At 39.6% G+C, this 23896-nt stretch overlaps 2 protein-coding genes across 6 annotated transcripts in view; both read left to right on the top strand.

The window, feature by feature from the left end:
* The first annotated feature begins 1882 nt into the window (after positions 1 to 1882).
* On the top strand, positions 1883 to 6299 carry rbm8a (RNA binding motif protein 8A). Of its 2 annotated transcripts, none has more exons than XM_034873325.1 (6): positions 1883 to 2098; positions 3213 to 3272; positions 3379 to 3456; positions 4028 to 4164; positions 5475 to 5611; positions 5854 to 6299. In XM_034873325.1, exons 1-6 carry the CDS (start codon positions 2038 to 2040, stop codon positions 5900 to 5902), a joined length of 522 nt encoding a protein of 173 aa, XP_034729216.1. In that variant the 5' UTR covers positions 1883 to 2037; the 3' UTR covers positions 5903 to 6299. The 2 variants fall into 2 exon arrangements, with proteins under 2 accessions (XP_034729216.1, XP_034729215.1); XM_034873324.1 differs by having other exon boundaries at positions 1883 to 2104.
* A 342-nt stretch (positions 6300 to 6641) lies between these two features.
* otud7b (OTU deubiquitinase 7B) overlaps positions 6642 to 23896 on the top strand; it is a 39694-nt gene continuing 22439 nt past the window's right edge. For all 4 annotated transcript variants that reach the window (XM_034873291.1, XM_034873289.1, XM_034873292.1 and 1 more), the window contains exon 1: positions 6642 to 6852. The gene's annotated coding sequence lies outside the window, so the exon portion shown is untranslated. The remainder of the gene's footprint in view (positions 6853 to 23896) is intronic.

Genomic DNA, 23896 nt, shown 5'->3' with positions numbered 1-23896 from the left:
TCAACTAGCTAAAGCCAGCATGCTTGGTTTGATAGGAGCATTGACGTTAAAAGAAATAACTGAATGATAGGTGTTGAATTTTAACTGGATAAATACATCTGAGTGTTCATTCAAATGAATATTGATTTAGAGAGATATTATGAATGTTCTGCCATGGATTCATGTCAGATCATAGATGGTCCTATGGACTATATTAGTACAGAAGTGATGTGGACATTGTTGCTAGTTCAAAATCCATAAGGTTAAAGTTCAGGTCAGCTTTCTGTCCATAGCATGTACTATCCTGACTTTAGGAAAATTATTTTATAGTTTTGTGCTTTTGTGACACTTTTGTGAACAAATTACTTGAAATACCAGTAGCCTATTAGGCCTTTCAAACTGTAGACACACTGTATATAAAAGGACATGGTTTAAATGGCTATCTTTGGTGTTGGGTTAGCTTTAACTTATGCTTATCCACACAGATTCTTTAGTGAACTCTCTCTCTGTCTCTGTCTCTCTTTCTCTCGCTGTCTGTTTCTCTCCGTCTCTCTCTCTCTCTCGCTGTCTGTTTCTCTCTGTCTCTCTCTCTCTCGCTGTCTCTCTCTCTCTCTCTCTCTCTCTCTCTCGCTGTCTGTTTCTCTCTGTCTCTCTCTCTCTCGCTGTCTCTCTCTCTCTCTCTCTCTCTCTCTCTCTCTCTCTCTCTCTCTCTCTCTCTCTCTCTCTCGCGCGCGCTGTCTGTTTCTCTCTCTCTCTCTCTCTCTCTCTCTCTATTAATTTCAATTCAATTCAATTCAATTCAAAGAGGCTTTATTGACATGAAAGTTTCAATAACAGTGTTTCCATAGCAATATACAAAACACAATAAACAGTTATATGAACATTGACACAATATTAAGATGGATTTATATTAATTATGTACTTTTTTTGTATGGAGAAAAAAAAATCTCCCTCTATCTCTTTATCCCTCTCATTTATCTATCAATCCATGTTTTTACTTATATTGTGGTTTTGCAATGGTCATTGGTCCTTTCCCCAGTAAAATCTCTGAAGATTCCTCTGGTGAAGCTTAGAGCTGTGACCCCTCTGGCATTTGCCACAAGATGGCAACATCGTAAGGCATTGTAAGAGCAGTCTCCCGAGATGGTTAAATAGTAAGGGAACCTGCCACCCTGTGTTTGAACCAAATTATGCCCATTTAAATCTGACGTGACAACCGGTTTTCAAACTGGACCATATTTTCCTATGTTCTTGTGTCTAAGTGACTGATGGGAATAACAATCTTTGGCAAGTGTTAAGAGCATTGGTCCAGTATTAAGCAAGATCGCTGCAGTCGGCATGAGCGGAACAAGCTACAATGTAAGTAAATAGGGCAATTGTCAACTGTAGCCTATTTACCTTCACAAAAGTGCTCGTTTTCCATTGACAAGCTCAAATTAATATTTTAAGAGTCTGACAACACAATATGTATATGTAATTAATATATGCGTCGAGGAGTAAACCTAAAACCTAGTTATAACCTCTGTACACACGTGCACCAGCTCTACCAGCTGAGCTAACCCAACCACACATTACGATGTATAGGCTGACCATTGGCTATGAGATTTTTGAAAAACAATCAATAGTAGGCCTAATACGGATATTATGAAGTGGATTAAGGCAATATTGCATAGAAGAACAGCCAGAACAGTCTGGTAAGTTCAGAAAATTACATAGTTTTACTGTAAAACCAGGAAAATATAACGTGTCATATTACGATATTCAAAAGTTTAGGCGATATCGAGTTTCATATGAACTATCAATATATTATAGAGAGATATTGCTCAGTCCGAAATGCCTCATACAACAAATTGGTAAACCTATTCTACGTCATCATGTTTGGTTCAGGAGAAAAGGAGAATAGAAACAGGATAGGCCTACATGTGAATTACAGTACTATTTCCTGATCAGTTACTTACTTTTACCTAACCTGGCAACATCCGCTAACCTGTTGCCTCATTTGCGTGAGCACGTTGGTGCGTCGTTCAGCCGCCGCAGTTGTACACACACACAGACATCATGGCGGACGTGCTGGATCTTCATGAAGCGGGAGGCGAGGACTTTCCTATGGATGAGGATGGTGATGGTAATATTAATATTTAGACCCAACCACTGGTGGCAGATGCTCCATAATTCAGGCGTTCAAATTATTATTTTGAATATGGAGGTCTACATTCATATGGTGGTGGTTGTAGGTAAATGCTACGAACTCTGACTGCGTGGTAGCAGGCCCCAAAATGCTAACATGCTAATATAATGGTTCATTCAAAGGTCTTTGTAAGATAGCTAAATCGTGGTTATTGCGAACTATAAAGGTCAATTTTTAACTAAACAGGATATTTGAAATGGGTTTCCTAGCATAGCAGCGTGGTTTACGTTGCCTTAACGTAGTGGTATCAACCGCTGCTAGCACGCCAACATTAGCGTTAACAGCGTTAGCCAGTTGAGCCTTCAAAAGCTAGCGTTTTCGGTTGGTTACTTTGGCAGACATAACTTAGATTAAGGTATACGTATTTACATTCATAATTTATGTTTTGTACTAGGGCGTTAACTACCGAATGTATTTTCGCAGAATTTTAAGTAGAGTTGCACAAAAGTAGCAACTTAGTTAGTTAGCTAAGCTTGTTTGCTAACTGAGATCAGAACCAAGAGATTCAACTTTATTGATGCCCAGCGGGGATTCCGGTTCTTGCCGCAGTTAAACAGAAACAACATAGATATATATACGGATAGAAAGTAACATAAATAAATAATAGCTAACGTTATATAAACTAAAATAAAAGATAATGAAAAATAGAAACTATGATTTCTATGGAGCACTTAACCTATCTACCTATAACCTAGCATTAGGAGCAGGGGAGAGCCACATATCGTCCGGGGATTAACTTGGGGTTCAGTGTCTTGCTGAAGGACATTTGACTTCATAATAACATAGTTTAATATTTTAATTATGAAATAGAAAGGGAAGTGATACATCGTTTAAGGTGCAGAAGTGTTATAGTACACAATTAAATTATATATTATGTGTACAACAATATAACATAATATATTGTGTAATATGTATCATAGAATAGAAAGATACAGCATCTAAAAAATAAAATATTACCATTATGACAAGGTATACTGGGCCTTGTGGAGAAATGGCAAGTAAGCCGCATGCATAGATTTTGACTTGTTCAACCTTTCTTTCTCAGAGAGCATCCACAAATTGAAGGAGAAAGCTAAGAAGAGGAAAGGGCGAGGCTTTGGTTCAGGTGAGTTACCACTGTTTTGGTTTCAATGGTTTATCTAATCTCCTGACGTTTTTAAATGTAGTTTCTTAGGCTCAAGATTAACATTTTTCTGTTTTTTTGTTACCAGAGGAGGGAGCCAGGTCCAGAATCAAAGAGGACTATGATACTGTGGAGCAAGACGGGGACGAGCCAGGCCCTCAGAGATGTAAGTTTTGCAGTTTATATTTTAGATGTAATTCATTTGAGTGTAAGCAAGTAGATTAGTCTAAACTACACATTTACCTTCAAGTGCCTCTGCTATTTATCAAGTAGTTCCCTTCTTTACTGTTTATGAAGTTAGGTAGAGAACTAGAGTTGTGCAGTAATATGATATACCGCAGGGTCTTAAAAATAGCAATAGTATCATTTTCATTACCGTAATTAAAAAAAAAAATCAATGCACTTACATAGGAGATCACATTATAACTAGAAAGGGGGGGGGGTAGGAAGTCGTGCACCGAGTGACCTGGTCTCGAAGAAGAACACAACTTCTGCAGTGTGGCAGCATTAATGGGCTCCGACCTAATGAAAAGGCGAAGAGTTCCAAAAATAGTTTTTGATTATTCTCTAAAGATCTTTTTGATAAAATGGCATCTTAGCTCTATGACTCAAATGCAATGTTAATGAGAGCTTTAGTAATCATAAATCTACTTGTGTCATTATCTAGTTGAAAGTGCTGCTTGGTTTATTAATTGATGCCCTGATGCCTTTTCCTCTTCTTTTTCGTCGTGGCGCAGCTGTGGAGGGCTGGATCCTGTTTGTGACAGGTGTACATGAAGAGGCCACGGAGGAAGACATCCATGACAAGTTCTCAGAGTTCGGAGAAATCAAGAACCTGCATCTCAACCTGGACCGCAGAACAGGCTACCTCAAGGTGAGACAGATCAAAGGTGTCCTTGATTTCATGGAAGAGAAGTTGACATTTAGTCAATGCACAAAGAAGTGTTGCGAAAGTTGAGGTGCGCAGATTTGTCACTTTGTGATGCGAGAGAGCACATAAGTGAAGTTGCAGTGACAGATTTGACCAGTTGTAATTGCTGAATTTGGGGTTGAGATAGAAAATGGACTTGAGTAAAAAAAAAGGCAAATGTTGCATTACAAGTTTTCAGCTGTTGTATTTATGTGAATATTTTATCTGTGACTTCTTCACATTCAGAATACGGGTGTGTGAACATTATCTGAGTGCAAATTACGAGTTCACTTTTTTTTTTCTACAAGCTCTCGTGTGTATTTTTCTTTCTTTGTGACTTTAAATTGAGCTTGTGTGTGTATGTGAATATTAAACGCAAATTTTAACATATAAGTTCAGAGTTTTGTTCTTCAAGTTCTGATGTCGTATTCTGTAAGTGATCAAATTGAGTCTACAAGCTCTCACATTTTGCACCATATTCATCTTCATAGTTTCAGTCAAGAGTGTGTGTGTTGTGAAAGAAGAATAAAACCTTATTTTTTTCTGGTTTCTCAAAAATCTACGGAACAGTGAAAAAAAATAATCTTTTTTTGTTTTTTCTACGTGTAATTTCTCTTTTGGACTGCTGCTTTAAACTGAACTGCAGGTTGAAGTGTGTTACATCTGAGACCACCAGCAGCCCTCATCCTTTCATACAATAGCATACTAATTTGCCTAATCTTCATTGGTCTTTAGATTGTAATGGAAATGCCGCGAATGATAAGCTGAAGGAACCTTGTAGTACTTTAAAAATAATTCTGGCACCTCTGGTATTTCGTTTCTTTTGCTTTCCAGATATACAGAATGTGTAATCCTTCCAGGAAGCCACAAGGTGGCATCATTGTTTTAAATATGAAGTTGGAACAAAATGTCTTTGCCCTGAAACTCGTTCTCCACAGCGATTACACACCAGCATTGAGAATGTCTATTTTCATTACAGACTTCAAACGGCAACAGTTTCTTACATTTTATTGGTCATCTTTTAATGCTTCAGCGACATAAAATGTATTGTGTTGACTGAGCTTTTGTGCTAATTCAAAATGTATGCCCTGTGACCCCAGACTGGTTTCAGCAGAACTGTTACGATAGTCAGCCAAAGAATATTAGGGTTCCTGAGTAATCTGTTTCCCTTTTTAGTGCTGTAGTAAATTTAATTTGTAAAAAGCTAGAACACCCGAGCACCGCTGCGATAAATATGCAATAATTCATATGCTGTCCTGATTCCCTGTTCCAAGGGATATGCGCTGGTGGAGTATGAGACTTACAAAGAGGCCCAGGCCGCCATGGAAGGGCTCAACGCTCAGGACATGATGGGCCAGCCTATCAGTGTTGACTGGGGATTTGTCAGAGGGCCCCCCAAGAACAAGAGGAGGTAAGGGTGGTGTGATATGTGAAGGCATTAACTTCCCAGTAAAGAGTGTAGTCAACATTTTGCATATTGCACTTTGTCAGTTAGCATTTTTGAAAAATACAGTGGTATGCTAATTTTGGTAGAATTGGGATTTTTTTCTTCTTACCGTCAGCCAGACCTTGATGTTTGCAATGTTAAAATGTAGCCATTCAAACAATCTAGATTATTTATTTATGTAATGTTTTATTTGTTTTGTTTTACAGGACTGGCGGGCGGAGACGCAGCAGAAGTCCAGACAGGAGGCGGCGTTGAGTTTAGCCATTGGCTTGAAGAGGGCACTTGACAGGCCATTTCTAATCCTCTCTTAAGAAACTAATTTTTGTACAATATTTTGAGTTACTGTTGTATTGCATCAATTTGTGCAATTTCAAATATTGGTTTATGGAATTATTCTCCTTTAGAGGTGAATAACAAAATAATCTATTGGCCTAAAAGCAGCATTTTCATTTGTTTGTAAATTGCATATGTTGCTTTACAAAGCACCGTAAGGATATCCATTTAGCTATCAGTGAAACTATGGTTTTACATTTAACACCAACTTGTATCTAGTGCATGTTTATGGTTCTCTCAAAATGTTTCAGCCTACTCAATGTGATATGCATTTTGTTTTGTTTTATATTACTTGGGGAAAATTAAACTTTTAAAAGTACATGTATGGCCTGTTGTATGGTTTATTCAGCCGTGCTAATGACGTAGAGTTTACGTCATCTTAGATGACCTCACCCAGGCAATGGTTCCGCCCCAGCTATTTTGTCCAAAGCACCTGTCACTCTGGACTGTGAGTGCCACACTCATAGGCTACTTGGACAAAACCCCTTGCCCTTTATTTTTCTGCAGCCAATTGGCAAGCGAATGTTTTGTACTGTCGTTCTTATTTGGCATTTACTCCATTGGGAAACATCAGTCAAAGACGGCAACAATGTCCATTGGTTCTTAGAAATGCCAATATCATTGACTGTTTGCTCTGATTGGATGGCTGCTCGTGGGGGCGGGTTTAATTCATCGGTTGACGTTGTTGTTGTAAGTGGAGGAGAAATTACTTTGTCGGTGGTGGTCCAGTTTGGGATTTTACACGGAGTTCCACCACTGAAGATGATAAAAAGTTAGGAATTGTTTGTCTTGGAAACGTGTATGGTACTCACGAGTTGGTATTAGCTAGAAAACTAAATGGGACGATGAAAACAACTGCGAGGCCGTTGAAGGTAAGCAGTAAAGGGATACTCTAGCTACTAGCGTTAACGTTAGCTAACGTTAGCTGCTGATTAGCCAGGCTTGAAGTAGCCACTTGCTAGCCAAACGTCATGGTTCGGTCTACTTACTGAGACATAAACACTTCTTTGCAAAAAGAACTGATGCACACGTATGGCAATTTCCTAAAGGGTTGACTAAATAGTCAGTTGCATGAAAATAAAGTTATTAGGGTGAGTGTGAGCGGTGCATGAACCCCATGCGTTTAAACGCCTCAAATGCGTTTATGTAAGCATGTGTATTGTTCGTTGATATTTTGTTTCAAAGAATAGTCGTAGCCACAATAGCTGGCACAGAGTCAACATTTAGGACAAGCCATCATCTGTAGCATTCACATGCATATATTTACTAAGCATGTAGACGAAACAAATGGTTGCTGAACATTACATTAGCTTCAAAAGCTGTGCAGGTTAAACATATCATTTTAAAGTTGTGCTGATTGGGGGATTAGTTCAGTGTTTAAGCTTAGTTATGATATGCTGTTAGAGTTACCATAAATTGTATTAGCCAGCTTTCTAATAGCTGGTCGTCACGATTTAGACGATCTGAGTTCGGTTTTAGTTTAGGATGCATGTGTGATGTAACATTTACTTAAAATACCAGTTTAGAGAGAATTGTTGGAGTTAACCGTTAACATCTACGCGTTTTTTTCCCCTAATTTCTTTTCAAAATCGGTTTTAATAAGCAAACGATAGGTGGTTAGCCTGATGGATTGAGTCAAATCAGCAGATCATCTCTTCCAAACCTTGCGGCCATAGATGTGTGTGTGTGTGTGTGTGTGTGTGTGTGTGTGTGCGAAAGACAACTGCCATAGCTGGCGGGTTATTAGGTTCAGTGTTTCGTGCAAGTTTTGAAGCTATATAGGACTTATTTATTTGCCGGCATTTCCCCACAACACCACGATGAAAGAGGCTTGCGTTACACTTTTTCTTAAATTATTCAGGTCTTGTATTTGTGGGCTCTTTTGTTTGCTGGGACAGCAAAGACAGACCTTCAACATTAAAAGTAGGACATTAGGTCCAAGTTCCTCACTGCACTTGGCTTACAGGAGACTGTTCAAATTGATAAAAAGCCATAGACTGTTGAAAACACACACCAATAATTATGAACCTCCTTGATGGGATTTAAATAGGCTAGTCCTTGTGTAGTAGTAAAATGAAATACATCTATTTCTCCCACCTGTAATCATTCCTTCCAGCAGCTGTACAGGGTCATGTTTTAAATGCTGCACAGACAAAAGACTGCCTGCTACTAAATATGGCTTGTAGGTTAGCCTGCTTTATCAGTCACAATGGCAGGTCATCAGCCGTGTGTTTATGCATTATTGTACAGTTGCCCATCAGTTCTGGGGACCACTATGCACTGTGGCTGCTGTCAGCTCATTATGCAAGTCCTTAACACATTGATGCATATAGAGCATCTCAGTAAAAAAAATTAATTAGATGATAGAAGCCACTTTGTGAAATGCCCAGTGCACAAAACAGCGTGTAGGTTTCAAATGCCATTATTGACATGTTATAAAGATACATACTCGTTTTTCAGCGTTTATATCATTATTTCATGTATATTGTACAGTACAGACTAAAAGTTTATTCTAAAATATTTTAATGTGTTGACAAAGGAAATTTTGTGATGAGCTGATTCTATCTGTCTTATACGTATATTGTATCCTAGTATTTCATTATATTTATATTTTGTGCTGTGTGACTGATATTTAGCAGCTGTAACACTGTAATTTCCCGTTTTGTTGGGATCAATATCTTTCTATCTCAGTGCCGTTTGGCCTCCATTGTCTAACATTACCTTTTGCAATTACGTGTTAATTTACGCCTTAGCAAGTAGTATGAAAGGGTGAAAAGGGAGGTTGGTGGGGATGGAAGATGGGTAAAACACAGGACTTTCAGCCAGGAGGGATTGCGTCCCGCGTGTGACGTTTCCTCAACTGTCGCTTTTTTCTTTTACCAAAGCCAACCCAGTTCTTCTTTTCCTAAACTCAACCGTAGCTTTGTTCTTGTGATAACGTGTTCTTCTCGTGATAACACGCCAAGTGCTGTGTATGTGTACGCCCGCTCTGTACAGTGTAGACATACACGGCAATAGCTCAAAAAGCGTACCAATTGACTTAAGAAAGTTGGTTAATATGTTTACGCGAAGACAGGATTGTTTGAAGCTTTTTTTTTTTTTTCGTGGCTTGCAATTTGCAGCGTATTATACAGAGATCTCCAACAGTATTCTAATGGGCTGCAGTTTGCTTTGCTGCATTTCACAGTAGACTCTGTGGGAAATGATACAGAAGAGAAAGGGGGTGAGCATGGTTAAAAAAAAAAAAAATCACATTTAACCTAGACAATCTGTAATGCGTAGGTAAAGTTGCTTGACCTGGTGGCACTGGGTGTATTGGCACACTGTTTTCATATTAATACACAATGGAGGGCAGCGCAGCAATTACCTTGTTGAGTATCAGTTTATAATTTCACAAAGCAGGCAGTCAGTTTAACATGTTTTGTCTGGAGTTATGCCTCTCAAAGGTTTTGCATTACTATCTTAACAATCTCTCATATCCTTAATGTCTTTAACATGGATCTTGTTAACTGTTTATGTGCTGGTGGATGGCTGCTGCTGTTATGACTGCCTTGGACTCCTATATAGTGTTTCACAGAGAGACCAGCAATGCAGAGGGCATGAAAATTTAAATTTGTCTCTCGACGGGCTCCCCCAAACATCGCGTGTGTGTGGGTATCAGTTCCCGAGCCAGGCCCATTTGGCCATGGAGGTATTCCCATAGGATCTCTCCAACATGGTCAGATTAATAAATAAGAAGATGAGTGCTTCTTCAGGTTAGTAGGACAAATGCATGCCTTTTGTGTCAAGTGTACATCTCCCACTCAGTTTTGGAGCATGTACCCACACACTAGAACAGGAAACAAAACAAAGTTTAGCTCCTGCTTCGTTTAAGACACTTTGCAGCTTTCATTTTTGCCAAGATTAAAAAAAATTACAAATCATGAAACTATCCATACAGCCATGCATCTGTGTTCTAAGAGCAGATGTGATACGTAAGAAAAAACTACCTTCGTCCCCACACTGCCACAGTGAGACGGGGATCAATAGGTGGCTTGTCTCCGAGAGGCCTGTGTGTCGAGACAGCAACTCATAAAACTCTTTGGAGCCCCGCCCTCCCTAGCATGGCTGATTGCCTGCCAGTCTTGTGACACAGCAACCAGCCAGTGCCCGGGGCTGTTTGTGTCATGGTGGTGAGACCTAGAACTGGGACATTTACCTGGGGTGCCCGCAGCTACTTGACTTTGAACAACATGTTGTGGATCGTAGGCCTTCACTGAATGCTTTGGGATTACATTTGGATCATTTATCACAACGTTATTAAGTGACTGTGAACTAGATTGAAACGGTTATATGATAAAAGATATGCAGCCATAATCCCATTCAGCATGCGGCGCCACACCTACAAGTGAAGCAAGAGCTTGCTGTATCACTTACTTCATGCTCATCACCTTTTTCTCCACATACAATGCAGTGTAGGGAACTGATACTTATTTGTCACCAATCAAAACCGCCCTGTCACATACATACTATACAGGTGATACATAAAAATAAAAATACATGATTAATTCATTAAAAAAGGGCTGGAAATTTAAAGCTGCAACACAGCTGCAAAGGTTGATCATTTTACATTGAATGCCAGCATAGAGTATTGGTCATTGTCTGTTGTGCCGGTCACATACTTGCTTGTGACTGCTACTGTTGCTTTTTCTCACTGCTTTTTGTCAGCTTTGCCGTATACTATAGCGACCAAACAATTCTTCCCTTATTTTGAAATACTTCTGCCTTTTTGATTAACGTGTCTGCTGTAGGGGTATGTAATTTGCCTTAAAATAATGTTCCAATATTACATGGTAGTTCTGAGATAACAACATTTTTGATGATATGATAAAATTGTGAAAAATTATAAAGGGTTGTTGGGTGTTTGGATATTTTAAAAACCGTTGCGCTCTCTTGACTTCTTACTCACATTTGTGAAATAAGTCTGTTGTATCGCCCCCATTTGCCAATATCTTTGTCTTACATTGCTTTTTATATTTAAACCCCTTCCAAACTTTATGTCACTATCTTTTTTTGGAAGCAATGTTAGTCACAAAGTAAAACACTTGCAAAATATTATATGATACACTTCTATCACAGAAAATGAAACCAATATTATCATGAATGAAACAACATGGCACACTCCTACCCTGCAGATAATTTGCCCTGGTGCTTTAAAAATGTATTTACTTTTGTGCTCTTTGCAAAACATTAGCTGACAAATGAATTTAATCCAACCTAATATGACCCAACTCTGTAATGTCAGAGTCTGAATGAGTCTTCTTTTTTCACAAGACAGGAAACTATAGAAATCAACTAACAGGAGGCTCCACAGGAGGGTTACATTGGCATGTATTGGTACCTGTCAAAGTGTCTGGAGTTAATGAAATCTCCAGCTACGCTAAAGTATGTCAACATTTCTTTAGTGGGTAATGTTTATTTAAAATCATTACAGGAGCTGCATAATATGACCTAGATGCCACTTTAGCCTGTGAACAAAAGTCTTTCCTGTGCAGACGAGAATACATCAGTAATGCCACACACAGTCCTGATGAGGAGCCTGTCACCCATGATGACATCACACAGGGAGGGACGTGAATTTCCCTGCTGCATACGGGGACTAAACTTGCACGTGGTGATTCACATGAGCATTAGTGCTGCTCGCCTGCACAGGCTGGTGTTTGTTTAGCCACTGGCTTTAGATCGAGACTAGCTTGGTTGGTTTCACATTCAGGCTGACTTAGCAGGAGAAGATATTGAACATTTGAATCAGTCTTGAGTGGTTGTGGCTCTATTTTGTGCCTAATACTAAAGGCTTTTTGAAGCTACTATTTCCCTTAGAGCCATCTTCTTCCTTATTTTATTTTGCTGGAGTACAACAAATAAAGTCAAATTCTCAAACGGTACAGCCTAAGGTTCAAGTCTTAAGAAATGTCTCACATTCCTCAAGGGTTAATATGCAAATTAAAGCAGTAGTCACCTCTAGGGGTGTCACCGTTTTCCAAATCCTCATTTTGATTACATTTTAAATTCTAAGGTCACGGTTCCATTCGAGTCTCAATTTTTACTCTTATTTTTTTTAATGCACAGGTTGCTTGCCACCTTTAGACCAGAGCTTACGCAATATAATATCTGACCTTTGTCCGCAACACGGGGTGTCACAATACCAAAAATTCAGTTATCGTTGCCAATACCAGTAAAATAACATAATTCACAATACGGATTTCGATACCACTGTACTTGAAACATGAACTTCTTTAATAAAATATTTGAAAAATATCAAAATGTCATAACAAGACATACAAAACTGCAATAGAGCATATAATCACATAATTAAGTGCATTGAATGGTCATAGTGCAACCACTAGACACATTCCAGACTTCCAGGCATCTATTTAAAAGGTGCTGTGCAAAAACAGCAGGGTTTCTAACGTGACATTACAAACCCTGGGTAAATATTGGCAGCTGACCCTGGATTTCCACCTTCTGCAAAACGGCTGCTGTTTTGGTCTGTGCTCCGCCGTCATTCAATACCCACCAGGTCCAGATTTGTTGCGGAACGGCTGCGGCCATGAATGACAGCTTCACCTATGATCGTGGGATATAACGGGATGTAGTTTCTATAAACAGAACTATAACATTTCTCACCTGTTGACTTCAGGCCTGTCTCCGCCTATTATGACATTTTCAAGGTGTAGTGCAGGGAAATATTATCCGCCGTGGGCACGTGTATTTTACTTTGAAAATTAACCGGATGTTTTATTTCGTTTCTGTGCTCAACTTCTTGCCCCGCACAATCTGCCGTGTGCTGAATTGCTGCGGAGCTCTCCGCCATCCGGCAAAAATAGAAGCTCTGCGCATCTGCTCCAGAAAGCTGCAGATCGCCTGATCTGTAGCGGAGTCAAAACGCACCTGTTCTGCACTCAGTGAAAATACAAACATTGACTTTAATAGAAACCTCTTAACTCCGTTGTTGTTCCGGGGCGTATCCACAGCCGTTCCGTCGGGTTAAATTTAAGCTATATGTACCGGAAGTAGAAGGGCATGACTTGGCCCCTTCTTTGTGACCCCCTTCTTCTAAATGTATTGACTGGAACACTCTGAAGCATATACTGCCCTCATCAGTTCTGGAAGAGGCGCAGCACCGACGCTGCTAACACTGGCATCGTCAGTAACAGTGCCTACGGTGCTTCAAATCGTTGGTGTTTTGTAATTTTAGAAACGGTATTGGCAATGTAGACTACCACACTACATTGTAAAATGTAAAACATTTATTAACAACATAATGTAACAATAACTTACTACGTATATCTTCAGTCAATTGGAAACTGGACAATTTGAGACAAGACTGAAGGCAGATGCTTAGCAGCACAGCAGTGTTTGGTGTTTAAAGCCCCCAGCGTTGTCTTCCAGGCAGCGCTGCCTGGTTATTGTTAGGTGTGTCACTCCCTGATGTGACTCGAGTGCAGATTTGAGTTGCACATGCTCCGATTAAATGCTATCTTCTGACTGGCTGTAGCTAAGTTAGATCACGTGTGTTTTTTTCTGCTGGACAAGCAGACCGGACGTGACGTGATGTTGTGACAGCATTGACAATTCCAGGTTTTAATTCGAGATTGTGACTTAATGGTTTTACTGACCTAAAATTTCAATTCATTTCAAATAGAAATGTTGACACTCTTAGTCATCTCGCTTGCCTTCTAAATGTGAGTTATGCAACAGTAAGCTCATTGATTGTACGCAAGCCACGCTTGTATTTCTTAACAGAGGCTAGAAATCAATAGAGAGGCTACCAGGGCTGTATGAGGACTTCTCACCCACAGAGTCTGGAGTTTAGGTCAGCAGTTGTGGTGGAACAGTACATGTATTCGTATTAAATTTGTGCATGAATTCACACAGAGAATACACGGTATAAAAATGAATAAAACTTGCGGGCAAATTGATGTGTACAACTACTGGAACTACTTAGATATGCGGATTCTTATGGGACATCTAATCCGTAGCTCCACCTTAGCTGGGGAAAACTTTCCCAGTCAGTTAAAGTAGTTCAAGCGAGAGAGTGGTGGATAAGACAGATGGACAGATGCCTTGTTTCTTTATGTATGACACTAGGTGGTACAGCCTGAGACATGCACAATAAAAAAAAAAATGCCTTTTGCGTTTTTGTTTTGCTTTTCCTTCCATTGTACCGAACTCGTGCCAAACTGTGATGTCTGAACCGAGACATGAACCGAACCGTGACTCGTTGGCAGCTTTCTGGATTACTTAAAGCAACACACATTGTTTCCTAAAGTAAACCATTTATTCATCTACCTCTGTACTGCCGCCCTTCACAGATTCACAGAGGGGTTTTCATTTTGTTCCCATCTTTAGAACAGTAATGCATTGATAGCAGCTTAGCTTCCACTTCCCTCACTCACTGTGAGGATCAAATACCCTCATTATATTTTCTGCTGTTTCAGGTGTTTACCACACTGCCACAACCCCATGGTAATGTGGTCTTTGTGTGGAATGTGGGAATGCCACTTATGGTCCCCTATAGCCCTCTCAACAGCAGCCTTCCTCATGCGGCTGTTAATTAGCACTCCTTGACTGGTGATTACTGCGCCTGACGGCAGTAACATACCTCGGGCACAGACCAGGGACCTCTGAGGCCAGCTTGGATGGATAATAAACCGTCACTATATACAGAAAGCATGAAAGACTTACAGCATGCTATAGATACAATTCTAATCACAATGATTATCACACCATTTTCGTCCTTTCTTCAAAATTGCTTAGCAACATGTTAAACTCAAATCTGGCCATTACTCATTTAGGATGTTTTACTAGAATAAAGTCATTTTTTTCCCCCTAAAGACTGAATAAAAGACAGATTTGGGCAAATGTTAAAATGTTGTCAATCATTTAGTTTATAAAACCTGTCAACTGAAATATATCTTTGAGAATTCTTTTACATCTGAAGAGGGGACATATATTATATGATCTTTTATATATATATATATACATATAGCTAGCTCGAGACTCAATCATAGGAGGGCGCCCGGATATCTCAGTTGGTAGAGCGAGCGCCTATATATGGAGGTTTACTGCTCGACGCAGCGGTCCAGGGTTCGACTCCGACCAGCTGCACTTTGCTGCATGTCATTCCCCCTCTCGCTCCCCTTTCATTTCTTCAGCTGTCCTGTCAAAATTAAGGCCAAAAATTTAGGAATGTAGACCAGAAATTGCCAGCTGTTCTAAAATAAGACGCATTCGGTTTTTAGAAGAAAACTGTGTGGGTAGGTCTATTTATTTGTTTAACGTAACATTGTTGCTATTACTCTAACCATTCATATAAGTAAACTTCTTACAATTCAATTCTGAACAAGCTTTTTCCTCACTAAAATGTGAGTTTTTTTTTGTTTCAAGCATTGCCGTGCTCTGCAGTATTTTAGCAAACTTGGAGAACTAAATGAATTCAGAGATCTCAGGTGCATGACATCAGCTCTCAGACACTTTGATAAACAGAAGCTGATACTGCCTATTTCAGCTGGCTGAACTTGGCTGTTATTACTTTACTCTGGTGAACATCAGTCTACAATAGGCAGAAGGGAACCTATATGAAGCACTTTAAGGTCTTTCACTGACTGGGTTTTAGATGACCATGTCCCTTTTCCTAAAACCAAATATACGCCTTGTCGCCTGAGCAGTGGGCACACTGAACAACAATATAATAATATCAATAATAGTAATAATAATAATAACAATAATAATAATAATAATAGTAATAATATTAAACCTTTTATAAAGCACTTTTCTTGTTGTAACAATGTTACAAAGAAAATAAAACCAGACAAGGCAGATAAAATGAGAGTAAGGCCAAAGGACATAAGTGCAGAGGAAGTAAATCTGCTCAAGTGCCTTGAGTTTGAGTTCAATATGTGTGGGGGGCTCTAATAGCAAAAGCCCACTCACCCTTTGTCACAAACCGTGACCTGGGAGTAACCAGCAGGGCTCCCTCCTCCGTGGATCTCATTGGAGTTAATGAGTTTACGTCATCTTGAACCTCACTTGAGCACATTCTGTAAGTAAATGATTGTCCGCCCTGAATGTCCTTGCTTCTTTTTGTCAATTCAAATTAGGCCTGAACTGGGCTGGTACTTGGGTGTGATCCTTTTGAGAGAGCATGTGGCATCACCAATGGTATGATTGTTTTTAATTAAAGCATTAGGCGTTCACCAGGGCTTTTATTTCCTGACGGTGTTTAATGTCGGTTGTTGGCTGTTTTTGAACTCTGAACATTGCAGTGCGTCTATGTTTTAACTGTGATTTTGAGCGGATTATTTTTTAGACCATCTGAAACAGGAGGTTGCTCTAATTCTTGCAACTCAGAGATTAAGTGGTTATTCTCTGTATCTTTTTGTACTGTAGTTATGCTTAGACAGCTGTTGTTGCTCTGGTTTAGTAGCAAGCATACTCAGAGCTAGCAGTCTAGTATCCAATGGGCATAAAGGGGTCCTCATGAACAATAGTAATTCTATACTCAAACCACTAAATGTTATTTTTATTTCTTATTCCTTGTGTGTTGCATTTTTAAAGTTGCAGTAGCTCAGTCAATAAAGTCAGTTCAAAGCCACTACAATCTGTGGTTAACATATGTGTTGGTTCTTGACACGCCAAACAATAAAACCAGGGTCAAATTCAGGAATTTTCAGTAGATCTTGTTTTCTTCTTTTATTTTTGAATATTTTATTTTCAAGTTTTTCAGGTTTTATGTAACGCACAATGACAGGAAAAGGAGAAAATTATAACAACAAACAACAGAACTGCCAGGAAAATTAAAAGCATGTCTTGGATGGATGTAATATTACTGGTATCTACACGGACAGTTCTACACGTTCTAGAGATACAAGTTGCAATACAGTCAAAAGCACATCTCTACAAAAAGAATCACATGTTTTTAAGATAGTGTTGTAGGTAGATGTTGCCAGTAGCTGCCAACCAGTGAGAACCATGAAGGATAAGTCAGAGTTGAGGTTTTAGACTAAGATGGGATGTTTATTTTTCCCCAACTAAGGCAGTTTGGCAAAATACAAAATGTACAAAAATATCGAAGAGAATCGTTAAAATCAAACAATTTCAAAAAGGAAAAGAAATAGACTTAAGCGTAAAAAAGGGTAAAATAATAAACTAAACATAAACAGCTGTATCCAAATTGACTATAAGCTACAATGGTCACGGGCTCTCTACAGACTTACGCCTACTTCATTCAGCCTCCTCAACTAACTGAAACCTCCCTAGTAAAAAGCGCTGCAGCACACCCCGGAAATGGACCAAACCATTAACTCGCACACAACAGGGGTGGCTCAGGCGGGAAGTATCTATATAGCTTTAAACACAGCCAAAATACCAATCTAAGTAACGAGACACTTAAATTAATATAAATATAATTAACATTTTTAACCTCGCCGCAGGCTATATAGGGGTTTACTATATTTAGTATATGTCATTTAACCCTGGGTTGCTTCCGGTAACCCCAGAAGTTCTTCAGCCTTTAAAAACCCCGGTGTAAATGGCAAACTTCCTATACAGCACCAGAAGACGCCGGTAAGATGAGACAGATATGCTAGTTGAATAACCTCTATTCCCTTTTGAAATGTAATAAACAGATACCTGGTTAACAGAGAACTGAATGTCATGTGTTTATTGTAACTAAGCGCATCACTACCGTGACGGTCGTCATGTGCCCTGTCACAGATAGTCAATGAATGGTCCCCAGATGTTCAGAAAGCATGCGTATCCTATCCATCTGGATAATCCCAGTCATTTTGTTAAGCCATTTTTGAAAGCAGGGAGGAGTGGGGGACTTCCAGTCCAGGAGAATCATTTTCTTAGCGGCAACCATGCAAAGCATAAGTGCTTATTGCATCTCAGGCGGGTACCTGAGAGCCTTCTCTGAGCACCTGAAGAGCACCAGCTCTGGGTCAGGGGCGATGTCCAAGTTAAAGATCAGAGTGAACCACTGAAATACATCACACCTATACGAACGTAGTTGAGGACATAACCGGAAAAGATGCGATAACGAACCCTCTGCATCTCCTTAACGATCACACAGTGAAGAGAGTTACTGGTAGATTCTATGCAGCTTTAGCTTAGAATAGTGTAATCGATGGACAACTTTATATTGAGCCAGTTTATATCTAGCATTGATAGAGCATGTATGAATTCTAGTCAAAGCTTCATTCCAGGTATTGTCGGACACCTCAAGCTCCAGTTTGTTAGAACAAGCATGAGATTGTAGAATGGGGAACTTGATGGCATGGTTTGAAACTTTGGAAATACACCTTTAGCAAAGTGCCATATTTGAAGATATTGACAATGATGAGAATTTGGTAGATTAAATTGTGTTGCCAGCTGACCAAACAAGGCAAAATGTTTGTCCACACAGAGGTCTCTGAGGGCAACAAGTCCCTGTCTCTCCAGTCTTCTTCGAATGGTAGGAATTAATGGTTGTGGCATATGGGGGTGTGTACAGAAGTAGTCGGCAGCTTGCAGACACTTCTTATCTGATCCAGGATCCTAAGGGAGTCTCTCAAAAGGAAGTTACCAATTTATTTACGATGAAACTCTGTTTTTGGAAAAAAAGTAAGGCGCAAAGGGAGGAGTTGTGCACCGCTGTGGCTTCGATGTTTAACCACAGGGGAGAGCTGTTAGGAGCCTCACCGGACTGACCCCGCCGCCAGTACATCAAGGCCCTAGCATTGCTTCCTGAATACTGGGAGACCACACCCACCCCCTCCTCCGTAGACTTATGCAGGTGTGCTTTAGATGTGCGATGAGCCTTGTACCCCCAGATGAAAGGAAAGCCAATTGAGTCTAGATTCTTAAAAAATGCTGAAGTGAGAAAGATTGGCAGATTCTGAAATAAGTACAAAAACCTAGGGAAAGCCACCATCTTGATTGTATTGATACGCCCCACCATGGAAAGTGGCAGAGTTCTCCACTTCTCTATGTATCTTGTTTTCTTCAACTTCTTTTGCCTTCAACTCTCATGAAGAAAAAGGCTGGTTGCTGAGTTGGATCAGGTTTGGATGTTTATGAGCCAGCAAGCAGAACAGGGAGGCCGGGAGAGGGAAGTTAGACTTGGCAAATGTTTGTGTGATGACTGGACAGCTTTTTGTCGGACCAGCTCGAGTGGCATGGCCTCAGAGAGGGCAGGCATGGTGGGTCTCTGACATCAGCTGTGTATGCATTCGGATTGGTGTTGTCTTACGCATTACACACACACACACACACACACACACACACACACACACACACACACACACACACACACACACACACACACACACACAGATGCCTACAGCTGGTGGTCAAGCCTTCATTTGGGCTGGAATGTACATGCTACATGTTTCACGCTGCAAAAATGTTATCCATTACCACTACTAATTATAATATACCTGCTTAAGGAATTTTCTGAAACATGTTTTAGTTTCCATGTAGGGAAGCTAATCTTGTTCATCTTTTTTGAATTTGCACATTTTGTATCGTTTGTGCTTTGCTCTTTTTACAGTGTAGGCTTAGGCGAAAGATAATTATTGTCCTTATTTGGGAAGAAGATAGCCAGTACTTGCTGCAGCTGCATCAGGGTTCTTTTCTCCAAAAAGACAAAGCCTGTCTTGGATTCTTATAAAGAAGGTTTTTTTTTTTAGCTAATGGATTTGAAACGGTCTGCTAGTTCCTATATTTCACATGTCAACAGGAGCTCTGTGGATGTTCTGTTGTGGTACAGTTCAGTGGGTTGTATTGTTTTTTTCTCCAATGACCAGCTTACTAGTATATTTCCTTTTGTCCAGGGAAATGGTCACACTCCAATTAACTGTATTGATTTCTGAGATATAAAGGATTGCAACTGAAAACATCATCCCCCTCCCTCAGTACTGGTCAAGCACATCTGATCAGCTGAGTGAGAGAATTAGTAAGGCAGCAATTCTCAAACAGAACAGGAATATCTATTAGCCCCAAGCTAACAGAATCTTTATATATTGTGTTGTTTCTTTTTCTTGTTACAGGAAGGTGAACCCTTGATCTTTCTCCTCTATGATGAACATTTTAATAGAAGGTGGTTTAAAAATGAATTTATTTTGATATGGAGAAATGGGGCATTGACTCCCTTTGCTGTGCAAACCTCTCTCAATGCACTGGCCTTGCTTATGCCTCAGGGGGTATTTACAATGAAAGGCTTATTATATGCTTGAGCATGATGCCAGCTCTTGGAAATGAATGTGCCAACGCTACACTGTTCTATATGATGCATTCGGTTGCCCTTGAAGACAACTGATGTTGCAGAAAATGACAAAATTGGCTGAGCTATCTCCTGCTTTTTTTCACAGGCGGAGCAATTTTTCTGAGCCGTAAAAGGTATATTTATATTGTGTTTTTTTTTTTTCAACACAACTACAACATTGTCAGTAAGAAAGCATTGCCCAACCCTGTAGAATTATATTACACCATACAAAGCAAATATTTTGCATTTCTATGCTCTGTTTTTATTGTCCAAGGCTGTAGGGTCACTGATTCTTTAAAAAAAATCTCTTTCCATTTTGAGTTAAGAGGGACAGATGCAGTACATCCTATAGCAACTAGGGCTGGGACGATTACAAATGCGTCGACACAAATAATTTGCGTCATTGCATCTTTAACTGTCTATGCGCATCACACGTAGAAATATAAAAATAACATGGCTGGCTCCAGCAACAGCAAAAGTGTGGCTTCCTCGCTAGTTCAACAACACGTTGAGAAAAAGGCTCACACACGGTCTTCTTAAGTGTGGAAGTGTTTTATGATTATAATTGTAAAATGATTCAGGATAAAAGCAGCAAAACACCTTAAGTTCTGCTCACCTATGCCTCTTCTCTCCAGCTTCTCCCGTAGCTCACCTGTATACAGTATGTCCTGCACTGACCCATCTTCAATAATAACGCAACAAGGCCAGATTTTTCAGATAGGTCACGAGTCCTTCATAACGTTAGTTTGTACGGCCCACATATTAAAGTTTTCGGGTTTAATAATTCATTACATTTATATAGCGCTGTATCTTAGACACTTAAAGCGCTTCAGGGGTGACTACTCTCTAACACCACCAATGTGTAGCACTCACCTGGGTGATGCACGGCAGCCTTAGGATGCCTGACACTCACTACACATCAGCTTGGTAGAGACGGAGGGGATTATATGTTTAGTGGTAGGCAAACTGGGGCGGCCAGAGTTCAAACCCACTAGCTCCTTGCTGTGAGGCCACAGTGCTAACCATTGGGCCACTGTGCTGCTATATAATTGGACTTGGGCTCATAGTTCCCTTGGAACGAAGAGAGAAAAATTCCTCTTTTTGTTTTATTTCTTTTTTTTACTGTTTATTATTTTTTATTTTTTTTATTTGTGTAAAGTGACTTGACATGCAAATTTGTTTTATTGTTGGATTTATTTGATACATCTGATTTCATATGTTTCAAAGTGTAAAATTGCACTTTTTTATTGTAAAATTAAACGGAGAAGAGCTTAGATGTTAAACGGGCTAATTCTTTATCTTACCTACTACTGTTAAAAAAAGCAAATCCAGACTACTCTTTTTCCACTTGCTACGTTCTTTAAGTTTTTCCTTTTTGTATTCCTCCTGTAAGTGACTTTATTTTGTTGTTGGATTGATAGTCAACATCTGGCTTCAGGTTGCACTACAAATTCATTTTACTTGAGCAGTCCAGTGTTAAACAATTTTAATAAATATAGATTTGAACCCTATTGAAATTTGTTTTGTGTAAATTGTTAATAATTGAGCAATGGGAAAATAATCAATAAATGAAAAAAATTATTGCCAATTGAGAAAATAATCGCTAATTGATAAAATAATCGCTAGATTAATAGTTTAAAAAATAATCGTTTGGGAAAGCCATAAAAGCAACGATTCATTCTCCTTAGTACGTGTGCAGCAGTGCTTTTGTGCATCTTCGTTCAGCTGAGAGAAACGTTTGTAGAACTGGGTAAACGGTTCGGTTTCTCTTTCTCTCTTCCTTTTACTGCAATTACACAAAATCCAGCATTGCAGCGAAAATGCCAGTTCTCCCATTTGAAGGTGGGTTGAGCATTCAGGCTGTGGTGGCGTGAACTACAAGGGAGGCTGAAAACTGGTACTGTGACTCTCTCACTCGCTCTACCACACACACACACACACACACACTCACACACACACCCACACTCACATACACACTCACACACAATGGCTCTGTTATTCTGTTAAACAGATACGCTAGAACCACCAGTGCACAAATATAAATCTTCACAAAAGCGTAGGCCATTTACATAGATTGCGTAGAGCCCACGTACAACCATAAATCAGCCATTAGCCATGTAACGATCAGCCTCTTTCCCAGCTGTAGCTCTTAATGTTATGTAATGAGTCAGTGTAGGCTGACTGGGCTCAGTCAGTAACCAGATTACAGCACTCTACAGATAGACAGCTGAAGGACAGCCATCCCACCACACCTTTGTCTTTCTTCTTCTTCTGTGTTTCTTTTTCTTCAGTATGTGTCACTGAGAAAGCGAATTAACAAGGAAGCATTTGCTTTTACATGTTTTTGTGCATGTGTCTGTGGTTTTAAAGACAATAAGCTACGCCTATCACAGACATTTCAAGCCCTTATGACTGACAACATAAGCCTGATTGAGACTTAAGTGCTGTGCATCAATCTTGTGGAGATTTATATCTCCAAATTTCCCTTGTTAGCTGTTAGTATAGCCTGACTGAAACTGGATGCTTTTTATATTTAGGAGTCAAAAAATCTTTAAAAACGATAAGCACATAATATGACAAATCTTGATAGGGATCTCTTACATTAGGCTTTCAAAGAATATTCATATTAAGCAGGACATTTTATAGTTGTCAGAGCTCTGTAGTTTAACAACACTGTTTTACTATAAAATACTTTGGCACATCTGTCCTGCAATGTCTAGGTACTTCTTTGCCGACATTCACACGGATACAATATATCTGTAATAAGCCTATATACGATACCTGTCGATATATTGAGCTCTAGCTGTTAGCACTCATTGTTCTGCCCAAAGGTTTTGCTTTCTAACCTACCATGACTTTAGACCGGAGATAGAGCACTGGGACCACACTTATCACTCCTGCCACACCAGCCACATTGCCCTCCCTTGTTTGCTTACTTTACACCCTTTATCTCATTACTCATATGGTTTTGCGAGGGTGTGTTACATTTGTTGAGATCACAGGAAAGGTTTTTGTGATTGAACTAAAATAGAATTGACACATTCATAGACAAGGTCATGCATTATGACCGGTCCATTAAAGGGGAAGTTCAGTAAGCCTTATGGGAACTATCACCACAAACTGCTGATAATAAAATAATTGTCAGGCTCTGGGTAATTGTTAACTGTCTATTCTAGATGATGGGCGGGAATCTCTGGGCACCTCACGATTCTGATTCAGAGGCCAGCGATTTGATTCTAAACCGATTATCAATGCAGCTTGATGCAACAAGTATTTTATGTACGTTTCCATGCGTGATTTAAAAAAAACATACATATAAATCTGAGTTTGTTAGATTTGACATAAGCAGTATTTGTCACATGATGATTAACTGCAATGTTTTGTCTACTGAGGTTTTATTTTGTATTCATTCCTTGCTTTACCGGTAAACATGCTTGTGGAAGTCACCTCATTAGTCAAGACCGTTTGTTCAACTTGATGCATTTAAATTTTAATATGTGTTGACATAGCAAGAAGTTTGACTGGCGGCCAGTTATCCAATCAGGATAATCACGCTACCTGCTCTGTACGCTACCTGCTCTGTACGCTACCTGCCCTGTACGCTACCTGCTCTGTACGCTACCTGCCCT

This window comes from Etheostoma cragini, chromosome 6 (assembly GCF_013103735.1).
Source record: "Etheostoma cragini isolate CJK2018 chromosome 6, CSU_Ecrag_1.0, whole genome shotgun sequence".
In the NCBI taxonomy this organism is placed as follows: domain Eukaryota; kingdom Metazoa; phylum Chordata; class Actinopteri; order Perciformes; family Percidae; genus Etheostoma; species Etheostoma cragini.
The sequence above is the reverse complement of the archived record's forward strand: the minus strand, read 5'-3'. Positions and strand labels throughout refer to the sequence as shown.

What these genes read in the sequence shown, in the direction of transcription:
- rbm8a (XM_034873324.1), top strand. Translation starts at nt 2,038, where the DNA reads ATGGCGGACGTGCTGGATCTTCATGAAGCGGGAGGCGAGGACTTTCCT. An exon ending in AGGGCGAGGCTTTGGTTCAG is followed by an intron (nt 3,273 to 3,378) that starts GTGAGTTACCAC and finishes TTTTGTTACCAG; the next exon opens with AGGAGGGAGCCAGGTCCAGA. An exon ending in GCAGAACAGGCTACCTCAAG is followed by an intron (nt 4,165 to 5,474) that starts GTGAGACAGATC and finishes CCCTGTTCCAAG; the next exon opens with GGATATGCGCTGGTGGAGTA.